The following is a 14,717-nucleotide window of genomic DNA, read 5'->3' as shown; positions in this document are numbered from 1 at the left end:
GTCAAGTGACTTAATGTTTCTAAACCTCCATCTTTCCTTAAATACAATCAATAATGGCATCTAATGTTTTTTTTTTTTTTTTTCTTCTTCTTTGAATTCAAGAGATAAAGTTTATTAACATAATAAATGTAGTTTTTTTTTGTCATTATAATTATTACTTGAAATTTATGTGTTCCCCAAATATTTAGGCATTGATCATGTATTGGTCTTTAATGTGAATGAATATATTATGAAAGGAATCTTTTTTTAAATGTGACTTAGCTGGTATTCTTAGCTAATTCTCATGTGTGCCATTTTCTCATCTACCCATCAATCTTAGCAGTAAAGGAATGAGCCCGGACTCTTCACTTGTGCTTTTGTCCCTCAGGCATTAGAATGAGAGTGTCTTATTGCTTCTAACATTACAGACTTGTTCAGTATGTAATGACCTGTCATGTATAGGGATCCTTCTAGTTCTTGGAGTTCCCCCTTACTTCCTCTGGGAAAGATGTTTTAGAACTGGAGGCCAAAGAATAAAAACAATGGCCTGGCATCTGGAAAGGATGGTACCCATTCCCCAAGCTTCAGCTCCCTGAACACACATTTCCAGTTGACCATACCAGTTCTGGTACCAGAGTTTATTACAAAATATTGAAGGGGAGTCTGAAGAAGATTCACTCATCATAGAATTTCGGCAGCTCATTGCCCAAGATTACTCGATGATCCACACCAGCAGCTGTGATAGTGACCAGGTAGATGACTCCCCCACTAGAGCCATCCCGGCTCATGGCTAGCGCAATAGCTGCAGAGAGGTTCAAGATGGAGAGAGGGAGAGAGAATGGCTTAGCTTCAGAAGTCTTTGCCTTTCCCTCATATCCATATAATTTGTCTTATCACTTTAAGATCTCAAAACCCATTTCCCAGAGGAGCATATTTGTGCTGGTAAACCAGCTAGAAAAGAAAGCTTTGATTTGTAGCATCTTCCAATGTTCATGGTGTAAATACTCCTATTGTGCTTGATTTCAAGTTATCAACGGTTTAATAAGCAATTGGAAAAATCCTATAATACTTAACGATCAACTTTCATGAACTAGCCCAAGTCAGCCCTAGTATACCACTGATTCTTACAGTGATTAAACATCCTAATTTGATTTACTTAGGACAGTACTGAATTATGTTTATTTTCCTAAAATCCATCTAGTTTAGCATTTGTCCTGCCCACTTTAACTCTCAAAAGTGTCCCAGGTTGGGATATTAAATGATCACCCATGTATTTCTTTTCCTGATTCTCATTATTAATTTCCTTCTCAAGTCAAAAAAACCCACCCAGGTTCCCTTCCACTTGGTCAATTACCATCTGTGGTGAAACGCCTGCACTCCTCAGGGGACATGCCTGGTTTATATGCTGCATCCACATAACCGTAAATATAGGTGCTGCCGGAGCCACCAATGGCAAAGGGCTGTCGAGTCAGCATTCCTCCCAGGGTTCCGTACACCTAGGAAAGACATCCTCAGATCAGACTAAAGAAGCATCCACTCTCTTCTTCTCACTGAGACAGGCAGTCACATGGCCGATCACTCTGCAATGAAGCCCCAGTACCTAATACCCCAACAACTGAGATGCTGAACAATGTTTTTAAGGGCAGTGTCTTTGATACTCACTACTAAAATGACATATGACCTCTGTCTCCCTCTATAGGGAAGTGGGAAACACCAAGACAAGGAGTGGGCTGGGAAGAACTCACTTGGCCCCCTTCACGTTGGTCCCAACCAGCTACCATGAGATGTGCAGAAAGGTCTTCTCGATATTTATAGGTTATATTCTTCACTATGTGGGCAGCAGCCAGAACAAGAGGAGATTCTTCTAGTTCCATCCTGAAGTAATTATTAGGAATAGAAGTTGACATAATTTCTTCAAGTCCAACTGCCTGTGCCATTATCACCATCCCTGCCAAGTGGCAATCTGAAACCTATAGCTCAATAGTTCAAACTCCAACTTGTTTCATGCCATCAATTTATAAAGACTTTCACTTGTCTATTCCCACCCTCTAATCACATAACTCTCTTTGTCTGCAAAGTCCCTCCCTTGTGGATAAAGCCAGATAAACTTTGCTTCCGTCCCAATAGCCTTGATTTCTCATACAGTCCTGGTGTGGCACTGTGGGTTAATGCGCTGGACTGCAAAGATGGTTCGAACCACAAGGTCGGCGGTTCGAGCTCACCAGTTGCTCCTTGGAAACCCTTCATAGAGTTGCTATGGGTCAGAACTGACTCGACAGCACTTAGCAACAACAACTTTACTTGGGTGGTGCAAATGGTTAAGTGCTCAATTTTACAATTTCTTAAGAACAACTTCCTAAGTACTAGGGAATGTGCTGGGCATTATTGGAGCCAACACACACACAATCTCATAGCAAGACAAGACTAATACACATGAAAGGGTGAAGAGTACTATGAGACTGGCGGTTTCAAGGGTCGGGGTGTGGAGAACCACCCCTTCCCCATGCCCATCAGCTAAGACTTCTGGGTAAGATTTTGAGCTGGGACCCTAATCTGTGTGGGGCAGATCCGCTCAGTCCTGATGGGTAGGGTTCCACTAACTACCCACTGCTGTGGAGTCCATTCTGATTAATGACTCTCCTACAGGACAGAGGAGAACTGCTCCTTAGGGTTTCCGAGGCCGCAAATCTTTATGGAAGCAAATTGCCTCTTCTTTCTCTTACAGAGCAGCTGGTGGGTTCAAATCACTGACCTTTCATTTAGGAGTCCAATCCTTAACCCATTATGCCTCCCAAACTCTGAAGGGTAGGGTAGGGTTGGCACTATTATCTCCACTTTATAACTACAGAAACTGGCTTAGAGAAATTCAAGTGCCTGTTTAAAGTCAATACATGCTGGAATAACAATAACAATTTTTTTTAGCCTCCCAATGTAGTGCTCCTGCATTGTAAAGAGGTTTACAAATTGGGGAAGCTCTAATGAGCGTGGAGTAAGGACGGACTCCAGTGCCAGTGGAAATGCATACCCATGGAGCTCCAACTGGTAGGCGGCCATGTCTGCCACAGCCTGGGCATCAGCAGCTGACCCAGAGAGTGCACAGTAGATGTGTTGGTGTAGAGGGGCCAGCTTGTCAAACACTCGGTTCACTACTGCCTCTCTGCCAAGAAGGAGTAAACAGTTATCAGCGTTAGAGTTGGCAGACATTTTTGAGGTTAATTACCGAATGCTTGTCAAGTCTATTTTACGAGAGAGGTAGCCATAGAGTGTGTGAAATGTAATGCTTAGATTCAAACAGAAAGAAAAAAATATAGTCTTACAGATAAATGAATTAATTAAAATCAGATTTATTTTCAGGGTAAATCTTATGACAAAAAAAAAAAAACTTAGTTAAGAAGTTAAGAAAGATATTCCTCTTATCAATTTTTTCTTTGCTATTAACCATCTTGAGGGCATTTAGTATTCCATGGAGTATAATGGAAGTGATATTGATCTAATCCCATGTGAAGGAACTTTTTGCATGTGAAGGAACTGTGACCAGGTGTGGGGGAGAGATAAAATTAGTTCAACACGCCATAAATGAGAAACTAGAATGTCCATCTGGCAGAACCATCTCTTCTAGCCCTAAACACAGATGAAAGGAGGGCTCCTACAGTCCCCTTCTCAGGCCCCCATTCCTTTATATTAATCCCTGATAGTTGCCAGGACAGGCCACATAAGTATTCACAACCTAGATTCTGCTCCATCAACCAACAGACCCATGCATCCACCCAATATCTTATTATTAATATCGCTTAATTCTGAAAGGTCAACTCCATTTTTCCCAAAGCTCAAGACCATCAATCTTTAAATGAATGGATTTTAAAAAAAGTATATTTGGGACCATTAACTTCCTTCCAAATCCATACACTTTCACTAGTACTCACCCTGCAGATACTCGGGAATCAGAACCCACCACGACGCCACCATCAAACTCCACTGCCATGATGGTTGTCTGTAGAGACAGAGAATGTAATGTCAGAGCAGATAGAACCTTGATTTCTGCATGGGAATTGGGAGCATTCCTAGAGAAGAGAAGTGACTGGTACAAAAACATAAAGTCATCCAAGCCAGAGCTCACTCCCAGTATAGGATTTTTCCCCTCCATTTCTATTTTTTCTATTATTTTATCTGGCTGCAAGAGAACGTCATAGCTTGGCCATGGTGCAACATAGAAAGAACGACATTCCTAAGCTCCAATTTCTTAAGTGGAATCCTTTCACTCTAAAGGGAGAAATGGGAATGAAGCGCGTCTAGAGGTGGATGTGCTCCCTTTGAGGAAAGAGCTCATCTGACTGTGTGTGGAGTAGACCCACAAGTGAACTGTCTCCACTTCATGCACTTGTCCACTTCATGCTCCAGTGTGTGTAGATGTGGCACAGACCGAACACAGAGAGAGTTACTATGGATATGGGGTCATGTTTTTTCTGGAAGGTCTTAAATCCTCTATCTTCAGTCCCATTTAGTCAGGAGTGAACACTTTCAGTTTACTGAACAATGGAAAGCAGCAAAGAACGTGTGAGACAGTTTAAAATAAAAGTTTCACTGAATGAGTTTCTGATTAGGAGGTAAGTAGATTCCTCAAGTAGCCAGGGGGAGAGATCTGCACCAAGAAAGGCTATGACTGGAGAGTTTGAACCAACATTTCCAATCAAGAAAAGAATGAAGGAAGATAAAATTACTGTGGCCCTACTCCCATTGATTTAGGAGGAGCCTTAACTATCATTTGGTTTACATGAGGAAACTGAGTCATAGAGAAGGCAACTGACTTATTCAAGGCTGTTGTTAAGTGCCATTGAGTCGGTTCTGACTCATAGTCATCTTATCTGTACAGGGGTTCCGAGGAACGGCTGGTGGGTTTGAGCCACTGACCTTGTAGTGAGCAGTAGTGTTTGTCCTATGCAGAATTAATAGCAGAATTGTGACTAAAACCCAGGTCTTTCTACTTCTGACATTTGGTAGTGAGGGGAGCATTCTAACTTGTAAAGGGCGTATTTGCTTTTCTCACCACTCCATAGTTACTCAGGCCCTGGAGGATGTTGACTTGAATTTGCTTTCTGATTACAGATTTACCATGAAGAGAAGTGCCAGAGGACAAGAGCAACCCCATCCTGAAGGTTATTACTTTATAACATACCGTTTCCTAAACCAACTGTAGTGGCAATAGTCTAGGAGCAGAAACTATCCAGTCTTGGGGCTGCTATCTGCCCTAGCACCCAGCCTGGGTAAAGTTCCCAGAGGGCATGTAGGGTTGGGCACCTGGGGCAAGCAGTAATCTTCCTGGGCCAAGCTGGGGAAGGGTCCTGCGAGCTGACACGAAACCCCTATTATCAGCGGCTCAGGGGCTAGTTACCAAAGGGCTATGTGATGAGCTGGCCCTTCTCAATCAGCGCCATATTCCTTCCTCCCAAATGTTGTCCTTACTTCACTCAGGGCACATTTCCTCATCTCTTTTCACCGGTTCATCCACTCTCTTGATTTCATCAAGCCCTCTGACCAAACAAACACACCCACTAGCCATAAGTGGATTCTGACCCTACAGGACAGATTAGAACTGCCCCATAGGATTTCTGAGACTCCACGGCCCGACACACCACCACCACCATCAAATCTTTACAGAAGCAGGTCGCCTCATCTTTCTCTCATGGAATAGCTAGTGGGTTGGAATCACTGACGCTTCGATAAGTAACCCACTGCCCCACTGGGCTCCCTTGACCAGACAAGAGTGAAAGCGAAAGCGCTTTAGAAGAGCTTCCCCTTGACGGTTCCAGCGAAGAGACAAAGCAACCCCTTTCCATGAACTCCGTCCCTTCGCGTTCCTCCAGATGACCGCCTATGCTGGGCTGCGAAATACAAAGTCAGCAGTTCAAACCCACCAGCTGCTCCTTGGAAACCCTGTACAGGGTCCCTAAGAGTCGTAACCCATTCAAAGGCACATAACTACAACAACATGCTGGCGCTTTAGGATGAGCACTCGACCATAAGGTCGGTTTGAACTGCAAGATAGGCGGGTCAAACTTAGCAGTCGCTCCTCGGAAACCCTACACAGGGTCGCTATGAGTTGGAACCGGCTGGACGGCACTTAACAACATGCTTACTGCGGGGTGCAAGCACTACTGCTATAAGCCATCTCCCCACACTTGTTAGTCTTCTCATTTCAGGGTACTCAGTGCTTGCAGGGTTCCCCTGCCGATCTACTTCTACTTCCTCCACGCCTCTGCTAGCCCTCAAGCCCAAAACCCATTACCCCGGTGTGGACTTCTCCGGTCCCGGGGAGCTCCCCAGCTGGTACTCCTGCGCGCAGCATCTCGCCTGGAGTTGCGCTCGGCGCTGCCTGCGCTCTGGTTTCGGACCTGGGACAGCGCGCGGCGCACTGCCTACAGCCCCGCCCCTTCCTCTGGCCCGTCAGGGGGCGCCCGAGGCCTCTGGGTAAGGCTTCCCGCCGGGACAGTAACCCGTTTGGGGCAGATCTGCCTGGAGACAGGTGACGAAAGAGCCCAGCCCTAAAGCGAGGAAGAGAAAATCCGGGCAAGGGGATGTCTCTGTAGAAACAGGGAGATGAGGTTCCAGGGCTTCCCCCTAGAATCTCACAGCTGATTTAAACGCCAGATCTTCAAGTAGTCCAGACTGGCCCTGCTTGGAAGTGGGCGGATCCAGCGGGTCAGTGGCCGCTTTCGATTTCTCTTTCTTCTAAAAGACTGCTCTTCTCGCCTGCGCTCCCAGGGTCTCCGCATTCTGGAGGCTTTTGCCGGAGTCCCGCCCACTGTCTTCTATCCCGGAGTCAGCTCGGACACAGACGCCGACCGGACGCAGAATTCAGCCCAGCAGGAATATCCCAGGCCAGGCCAGGACTCGGGACAGCACACGCTAGCCGATGGCCAACTCAGAGTCTCCCGCTTTCCGCGGGTGCCACTGCTTCCCCCGAGCTTGGTGTGCGTGGCTGGGGGCGACGTTGCTGCTTCTCGTGGACTGGTTGCTGCTCAGAGCAGTCATCTTCCTGGTGCCCAAGGGTCTGCCGCTCCTCTGGGTCTGGGCGGTGGGTCTGAGCCGCTGGGCTGTGCTGAGGCTGGGGGCCTGCGGGATTCTCAGGGTCACGGCCAACTCCCAGAAAGAAAGCGCACGAGGCCAGGGTTGGCTGGCTGTTTTAGAGCCACTGGCCGCGGCGCTAGGCTTGGCCCTGCCGGGACTTGCCTTGTTCAGACAACTAGGCTCATGGGGCGTCTCCAGGGACACTGATAGCACCAGACTGCTGCACCGGGCAAGTCGCCCCGACGCTTTCGCCCTTAGCTACGCGGCAGCACTGCCCGCAGCCGTCCTGTGGCACATACTCGAGAGCCTGTGGGTGCCAGGCAGCCAAGGGAGTTCGGGAGTGATGCGACTACTACGCTGCCTAGGCCCTGAGATACGTCGCTACCCGCTGGTTCTGGTCCTGTTGATCTTGTCTTGTCTCGGTAAGGGGGTTGGGTGGGGTAGGATGCAAGGGCAGGAATCAAGGGTCAGCGAGGCAGGGTAATGTGGGTTTGGGGAACTGCGGATAAACTGGAAGTTGACCACTCTGGTCCACTTAGGGGGATCACTCTTTAGCAGTGGACTGGGTGGGGTGACAGAAATCACGGACTCCAGTCCTGCCCTAGACATTACTTCACCTGGGTCTCTTGGGCAAGTTTTTTCCTCTTGGGTTGCAGCATCCTCATCTCTCACTTGCTCGAGGCTTACTAATTAAACTCCTGTGAGGTCTTGCAAGTTGTGAGTTCCAGGGCAGCTTATTCAGATGTGGAATCCTGACCCCAGTGTGTTCTTTCTGTGGTAGTGGTGGGGCAGTCTGTTAGAGATGACCTGCTTAGATTTAATATTTGTTACTGACAGAGTTCTCTTTCACCCCAGGGGAGATGGCCATTCCATTCTTCACTGGTCGCATCGCAGACTGGGTTCTACAAGATGGGACAGCGACTGCCTTTACCACAAACATAACTCTCATGTCTCTTCTCACCATAGCCAGGTCTGGGGTCTGGGGTCTGGGGTCTGGGGAAGGCTGAGACTGGTGCACTCGGTACATAGGGTTGTTATGAGTCAGATCTGACTCCATGACCCCTAATAACAGCAAGAGAAAAAAGGAGCTGCAAGTTGGGGCTGTGCTTTAGAGTCCTCCCCTCTCCATTCCGGGCCCCCCCCACCCCACTCATCGTGACCCCCTTTCACTCTGCTTCTCTCTAGTGCAGTGCTGGAATTCCTGGGTGATGGGATCTATAACAGAACCATGGGTCACATGCACAGCCGCTTGCACAAAGAAGTGTTTCAGGCTGTCCTTCGCCAAGAGACAGAGTTTTTCCAACAGAACCAAACAGGTGCCTCACAAACTCTTTCATTATAAGTCCATTTACTCTTTATAACCCCATATGTTCTCTTTTACTTATTTTCTCTCTGTGTCTTGTTTATATATGCATTGTTGTTGCATATTCTTGGTATACCTCCAGTCTGAGCAAAAATAGTTATTTTTACCTTCCATAAAATGTAGCTTTTCCATTCAAGATTTCCCTACAAATCTAAGCCTGTATATCCTTAAATAAAAGTATATCATTTCAAAACTGGAAAGTTTTTAAGATCATGGAGTCCTAAATGCATCAGTTTCCAGAGAAGGAAACTCAGACCTTCATTCAAAATGCTAAAAATGGACTGGTCCCCTAATGAATTGAGGGAAGTCTTTTGATTTCCAGTGCAGCAGTGCTGATTATAGGCACTATTTCTTTCCTTCCATTTCCACTATATTCATCCATCTTAAGCCCTTTCTGCCTATGTGTAGATCATAGGATATATGAACAGGCTTCATAAAAAATTCATGGAAAACTTCCATGATCTTTTAATTCCATTTTTCATGACCTTTTTGAAGTCCCCTCATACAAGTTCTTTCAGGAGCAGAAAGATTTCAGAGAAATAGAAATTCACATCAAATTCCTCAAAGTTAAAATGAACGTCTTCAGCGAGGCTTCTCAGCTCTAACACTAATTTCTCCTTGCATTGAAATTCTCAATTGCCCAGATACTACTGTGTGACCTTATTTGCCCCAGCTCCTTTAAAACACCGTATTGACACTGTAACTCCTGAGACCTTGGATCATTATTTGTCCTTCTCACTACTCAGAACCCATCTTATTCACTCCACACTCTTCTTCCCAACCTCTGGTAGGTGCTATCACGTCTCGGGTAACAGAGGACACAGCCACCCTGAGTGATTCTCTGAGTGATAAACTGAACCTGCTGATGTGGTACCTGGTACGGGGACTGTGTCTCTTGGGGCTCATGCTCTGGGGGTCACTGTCCCTCACCATGGTCACCCTGGCCACCCTGCCTGTACTATTCCTTCTGCCTAAGAAGCTGGGGAAATGGCATCAGGTATGTTCAGGATGTTGGCTCAACCTACATGGATGCTTTGCCTTCCAGACTTGGAAGATTCAGTTTCTCTCAGTACAACTTTGTTAGTATCTTCACTGATTGTCTGTCTCCAAGGAACTCCGTATCTCTGCAGTCTGTGTTCCTAGATTGCTCATTGTTGGTCTTCATAGTCTCCATGTCTTCCCTTCTAATTTCAGTCTACAATGCGTCTTTAAGAATATGACCCTCAGCCCTTTCTGATTCACTGTCTCTCTCTTGTATCTGTCTAGTATCTGCCTGTATCCTTTGCTTTTCTCTCTTGTCTCTGTCTCATCTCACTTTTAATCTCCAAAGAGGTGCTCAGGTCCTTGTGTCCCTCATGGCTTCCTGACCCTATGTGACATCTCCTTTCTATGTATCCACAGTTGTTGGCAGTACGTGTGCAGGAATCTCTGGCAGAGTCTAGCCAGGTGGCTGTTGAGGTCCTGTCAGCTATGCCTACAGTCCGGAGCTTTGCCAACGAGGAGGGTGAGAACCAGAGGTTTAGGCAAAAGCTGGAAGAAATGAAGACACTCGGCCAGCAAGAGGCACTGGCTTATACAGTCAACTCGTGGACCACCAGTGTGAGCACTTGGAAATGAATGCCCATTCCTTTGTCCCTGAGATACCTCAACTCCAATCTCTTCCCCATGATCTTGCTCCCAACTCATCCTTCACTAAGAAATGATTGGTCCAGTGTTCTCATTCTAGAAAACGGAGGCTCAATTACCCTATTCCTAAACATGTATTTCACACCCTCCCTCATTTTAGAGATTCGAGGTGACTTCTTTTCACTATGGTACCCCAAATCCTCTCCAATTTCCCTTTTAGGGAGTTACTGTGTCTTCCAATTCTTGCATTTTCCTTTACCTCTTAGGGGAAGCTCAGGGAGTCATAAATCCGTGCATCTGGAACCACTTCATGCTGGAAGTGAGGGCCAGGGGAGTAGGGACGCCAGGGCTGAGGGGCATCTGTGATATAATGGAAGCAGAACTAGGCCAGCAATCAAATGTTCTTATTTTGGATGCTGCCATTTACTAGTTATGCGGCCACAGGCAAGTGATTTACTTTCTCTGAGGCTGTTTCTTCACTTTAGAAAATGGGGGTGGTGATGGCCTTCTTTTTAGGGCTCTTGATATGAATATTAGATGAAGTCATTAGACTCTTTTGTGAAGAGTAAAATGTTACCTTGACAATGGTGATAATGGTGGTGGATGATGAAGATGACTTCTATGATGAGAATTTGAACTAGACTCTGTGGGGTTTCTCTGATTCATTCTTTCTTTCTACCTGTTACTTGGGGGAAGGGAAATTTATATCTCTTTGTTGCAAGGACTCCAATTCCTTGTGTCTCCTCTTGTATTTTGTTCCCATAATTCCTTTTCTCATGATCCCTCCACAGATGTCAGGGCTATTGCTGAAGGTGGGAATCTTGTACATTGGTGGGAAGCTGGTGACAAATGGGGCTATAAGCAGTGGAAATCTTGTTGCATTTGTTCTCTACCAGACCCATTTCACGTCAGCTGTTGAGGTGAGTCCCTCGAGTTTCACTCCCTAATACTTCCCCTTCCCCCATCCCACCTCTGCGTTCCTTGCCTTCCATTCTTTATCCTTCTTCTATCACATAACCTTGGCAAGCAGATTAAGTCTCCCCACAGGCTTCTCATTATTAATATCTCCCCTCCAGGTTCTGCTTTCCTACTATCCCCAAATCCAGAAGGCTGTGGGCTCATCAGAGAAAATATTTGAATACCTGGATCGGACCCCTTGCTGCCCAGCCAGTGGTCCTTTGGCTTCCTTAAACTTGGAAGGCTATGTCCAGTTCCAAGATGTCTCCTTTGCCTACCCAACCCAGCCAGATGTCCCAGTGCTGAAGGTACAACTTACCAATGCCTGCATCTCAACATCTCTACTCTCAATTCGACCATAATAAGCGTTCTTCCTGCCCTCTGCTTAATTAACACTAAGCACAGAAACTCTGTAATTCTTCAAAGGCAAAGTTAAGCATTATCTGCTTCACAGAAGTTCCCCAAACCCAAGAACCAGTTTGGACTTCTAAGGAGAATAGAAGAGGAGGCTTTCAGGGAGAAGGTTCTTGTAGTCTAAGAAATTGCTGCAGCAGAATCTGTGGCTTTCATTTTTCCATCTTTCCTTTTTCTTTCCACAGTGGAATGCTATTTTTTTTTTCCTGCTCTCTGGTGGTATCTGACATCAAATGTGTGGCACAGTGGTGCTCAGCTTGCCTCATATTCTATCTCTGTTCTTTGAAAGTGGTTAAATTTCCCATTTTCCTCCTTTCTTCTCTGGGGTAAGAAGACATCATGCTATGTAACAAGACAATGATAGTCCCCAGGTTAGGGGCTTCAGTCTGTCTTTCATTGTCTGCCTGGTCTTCAGGGGCTGACGTTCACCCTTCGTCCTGGTGAGGTGACTGCTCTGGTGGGGCCCAATGGGTCTGGGAAGAGCACAGTGGCTGCCCTGCTGCAGAATCTCTACCAGCCCACAGGGGGCCGGCTGCTGCTGGATGGGGAGCCTCTTCCCCAATACGAGCACCGCTACCTGCACAGACAGGTGAGTAAGAAGGTGGCATAGGGAGGATGTTGTTGTTGTTATGTGGTTCTGACTCATAGAGACCCTGTATAGGGTTTCCAAGGAGAGGCTGGTGGGTTTGAACCACTGACCTTGTGGTTAGCAGTCCAATGCTTAGCCTACAGTGCTACACACACAAGTAGTTCATAAGGAGAATGAGGAACATCAAGTAAGAAGAGCATTCTCACTGAACACTCTGAAAGGAGGCTCTGTGAATGGTAGAAGACCATAAGGGGAAAGGATGTGTGATTTTATAATATGTTCTTAATAAAGATTTTGAATCTTCAGTCCTAAGGTAAACATCCTCCTTCATTCCTTGTTTTGAATATTTATCATATTTCATTCCAGGTGGCTGCAGTGGGACAAGAGCCACAGCTCTTTGGAAGAAATCTTCGAGAAAATATTGTCTACGGCATGACCCAGGAGCCAGGTATAGAGGAAATCACAGCTGCTGCAAAGGCGTCTGGAGCCCACAGTTTCATCTCTGGATTCCCTCAGGGCTACGATACAGGTCCGCTCGCCACCCGTCTCACTTCCCAAATGCCATTACCCCAATGCTGAAACCCCAATATTTTTCTTTCATTCTTCAGTTCCTCCTGTCTCAGTGACATCAATTTGAAGTTACAACAAGATTCTTATTCCTATGGCTCCTTCATTCTAAAAACTTTATTCACTTTCCCCTAGCCTCCCCTAATTAGTCCTTGGGGTATATGTGTGTGTGCATGCACACTTGCAATGTGTACACACAGGTAGTTACTCTGCTTTCCTCTTGACTTTTGTTTCTGCAGAGATAGGAGAGTCTGGGGGTCAGTTATCAGGGGGTCAGAGACAGGCAGTGGCTTTGGCCCGAGCATTGATCCGGAAACCACGGGTACTCATCCTGGATGATGCCACCAGTGCCCTGGATTCAAACAATCAGTCACGGGTGAGAATTACCGTCTTAATGCTTATATTTCACCAAAACTTTCTTCCTTTATTCATCCTATGTGAGTCAGACTAACACCATACTTAACCAAACTAGTCCTTTTTCGCCCTCTTAACTTCTCCAGATCACCTAGTTACTATTAACCTCTCTGCAGGATCCATCACCAAACCAGACTCAGTGCCATTGAATAGATTCTAACTCACAGTGACCCTGTGTAGGTTTTCTCAGACTAAATCTTTATGGAAGCTGAAAATCTCATCTTTCTCCCATGGATCAGCTGGTAGGTTTGAGCTGCCAACATTGTGGTTAGCAGTTCAGTACTTACTCTACTGAGCCACCAGAGCTCCTACCAGTTAAAAGTGACTGTCTACTGACAATGAATCTCTGGACCCAAGCACAAGAAAAGGCCATCCTCATAGTATTAACTAAAATGAATTCAGCTTTTAACAGGTGCCAGATATAGTACTAGGCCCTTTAAAATACCACTTCATTCATTCATTCATTCATTCATTCATTCATTCATTCATTCATATAAATCTTTGTGATCTGGGTGCTAATATCCTCATTATACAGATGACAGAGTAGAGGCTGAGGAAGGTTGAAGAATCTGCTCAAGGTCATGCAGCAGTTGAGCAGCAGAACGTGGACGAAAACTCAGGTCTGCCTGACGTAAATGCTCATGCTTGTTACCACTAATTAAAACAGCATATGGAAATTCCTAGATCATGACTAGAGGAGAGACTGTTCAGAACCTTTCACTCTTTTCCTATGGATTTCATTGCAGGGCTCCCTTACTTTTATACTCCCCCCCCTCCATCTCATGTAAATATTCCTTCACACAACAAATATTTGGCAGAGAAGCAAATCTTGGGTCTCCTCAGAGTTGCTGGCAGAGGTGGCAATGATCCTGCTAAGTCTGGGAACACAGCTGTCTTCCTGAGAGTAACCCCCAGCTCTAACAGAATCTCTTTTTCAGGTTGAGCAACTCCTGTACCACAGCCCCCAACGGCACTCCCGATCTGTGCTTCTCATCACTCAATGTTTAAGCTTGGTGAAGCAGGCTAGCCAAATCCTCTTTCTGGAAGGGGGCACCATTTGTGAGGCAGGAACCCACCAGCAGCTCATGGAGAACAAAAGACACTACTGGGCCATGGTACAGGCCCCTAGGGGGGGCAGCTGCTCCAGAATGACAGATTTCATGGACACTTCATTTTCTTCCACTACCGCACCACCCCTTTTTTACCCTGGTGGAGAATTTGAGAACACAGCAGAGTAGGCAGCTGCTTCTGGAAGGAATTACATCTTAAAATGTAACCCCCTTGATGGTGCCTGAAATTCTGCCATGAGTGTTAACATTGTCCTTCTCTTCAAGAACCACTTGAGAATGCGGACTTCCTGCACCACGAACATTGGATTTGTAACTCCTTAGTGTCACTGGGATTAATGCTTTGGTGTGGACAGCACTCTGAAAATGACAAGATATTCACAAAGGGGAAATCAGTTAATTTCTAATGTTACCATTATTAATGGCATTATGCTGGCCTATAAATAACTTGTGAATTACTGATATGTATAATAAAACGGGTATTTTGTACTGTGATTTCCAGTGTCTTTCTGGTACACCTCACAAGGCAAGCAAGACCTCAGACAACACCCTCCAAGGTACCGGCAGCTGCAGTTCAGAACCGTGGACTTTCTGAGGTGGAAGATGGAGGGCGGGCGAGGCCTTCTCTTTCTACACCACCTAGCCCGCTCTGGTCCTTTCAGTGCTTACGGTGTTG

General features: G+C 46.0%; 2 protein-coding genes across 2 annotated transcripts; one reads left to right on the top strand and one right to left on the bottom strand.

The window, feature by feature from the left end:
* Window positions 1–612: 612 nt before the first annotated feature.
* PSMB9 (proteasome (prosome, macropain) subunit, beta type, 9) lies at window positions 613–6,323 on the bottom strand. The gene is made up of 6 exons (XM_006860338.1): window positions 6,263–6,323; window positions 3,903–3,970; window positions 3,005–3,136; window positions 1,725–1,854; window positions 1,334–1,475; window positions 613–781 (listed from the first exon to the last, which is right to left on the bottom strand). The coding sequence occupies exons 1-6, from the start codon at window positions 6,320–6,322 to the stop codon at window positions 654–656; spliced, it is 660 nt and encodes a 219-aa protein (XP_006860400.1). The 5' UTR covers window position 6,323; the 3' UTR covers window positions 613–653.
* Window positions 6,324–6,889: 566 nt separating this feature from the next.
* On the top strand, window positions 6,890–14,212 carry TAP1 (transporter 1, ATP-binding cassette, sub-family B (MDR/TAP)). Its single transcript, XM_006860547.1, has 11 exons — window positions 6,890–7,466; window positions 7,900–8,014; window positions 8,230–8,360; window positions 9,199–9,404; window positions 9,809–10,006; window positions 10,825–10,953; window positions 11,110–11,298; window positions 11,820–11,993; window positions 12,360–12,522; window positions 12,800–12,936; window positions 13,913–14,212. The coding sequence occupies exons 1-11, from the start codon at window positions 6,890–6,892 to the stop codon at window positions 14,210–14,212; spliced, it is 2,319 nt and encodes a 772-aa protein (XP_006860609.1).
* The last annotated feature ends 505 nt before the right edge of the window (window positions 14,213–14,717 follow it).

The sequence above is a fragment of the Chrysochloris asiatica genome, unplaced genomic scaffold (assembly GCF_000296735.1).
Source record: "Chrysochloris asiatica unplaced genomic scaffold, ChrAsi1.0 scaffold00038, whole genome shotgun sequence".
Classification (NCBI taxonomy): domain Eukaryota; kingdom Metazoa; phylum Chordata; class Mammalia; order Afrosoricida; family Chrysochloridae; genus Chrysochloris; species Chrysochloris asiatica.
Note: the sequence above shows the minus strand (reverse complement) of the source record. Positions and strands in the feature narration are given on the sequence as shown.

What these genes read in the sequence shown, in the direction of transcription:
- PSMB9 (XM_006860338.1), bottom strand. Translation starts at nt 6,322, where the DNA reads ATGCTGCGCGCAGGAGTACCAGCTGGGGAGCTCCCCGGGACCGGAGAA. An exon ending in TACCAGTTGGAGCTCCATGG is followed by an intron (nt 1,855 to 3,004) that starts GTATGCATTTCC and finishes TAATTACTTCAG; the next exon opens with GATGGAACTAGAAGAATCTC. An exon ending in CAGGCGTTTCACCACAGATG is followed by an intron (nt 782 to 1,333) that starts GTAATTGACCAA and finishes ACCTCTCTGCAG; the next exon opens with CTATTGCGCTAGCCATGAGC.
- TAP1 (XM_006860547.1), top strand. Translation starts at nt 6,890, where the DNA reads ATGGCCAACTCAGAGTCTCCCGCTTTCCGCGGGTGCCACTGCTTCCCC. An exon ending in CCCTCAGGGCTACGATACAG is followed by an intron (nt 12,523 to 12,799) that starts GTCCGCTCGCCA and finishes TTGTTTCTGCAG; the next exon opens with AGATAGGAGAGTCTGGGGGT. An exon ending in ATTCAAACAATCAGTCACGG is followed by an intron (nt 12,937 to 13,912) that starts GTGAGAATTACC and finishes TCTCTTTTTCAG; the next exon opens with GTTGAGCAACTCCTGTACCA.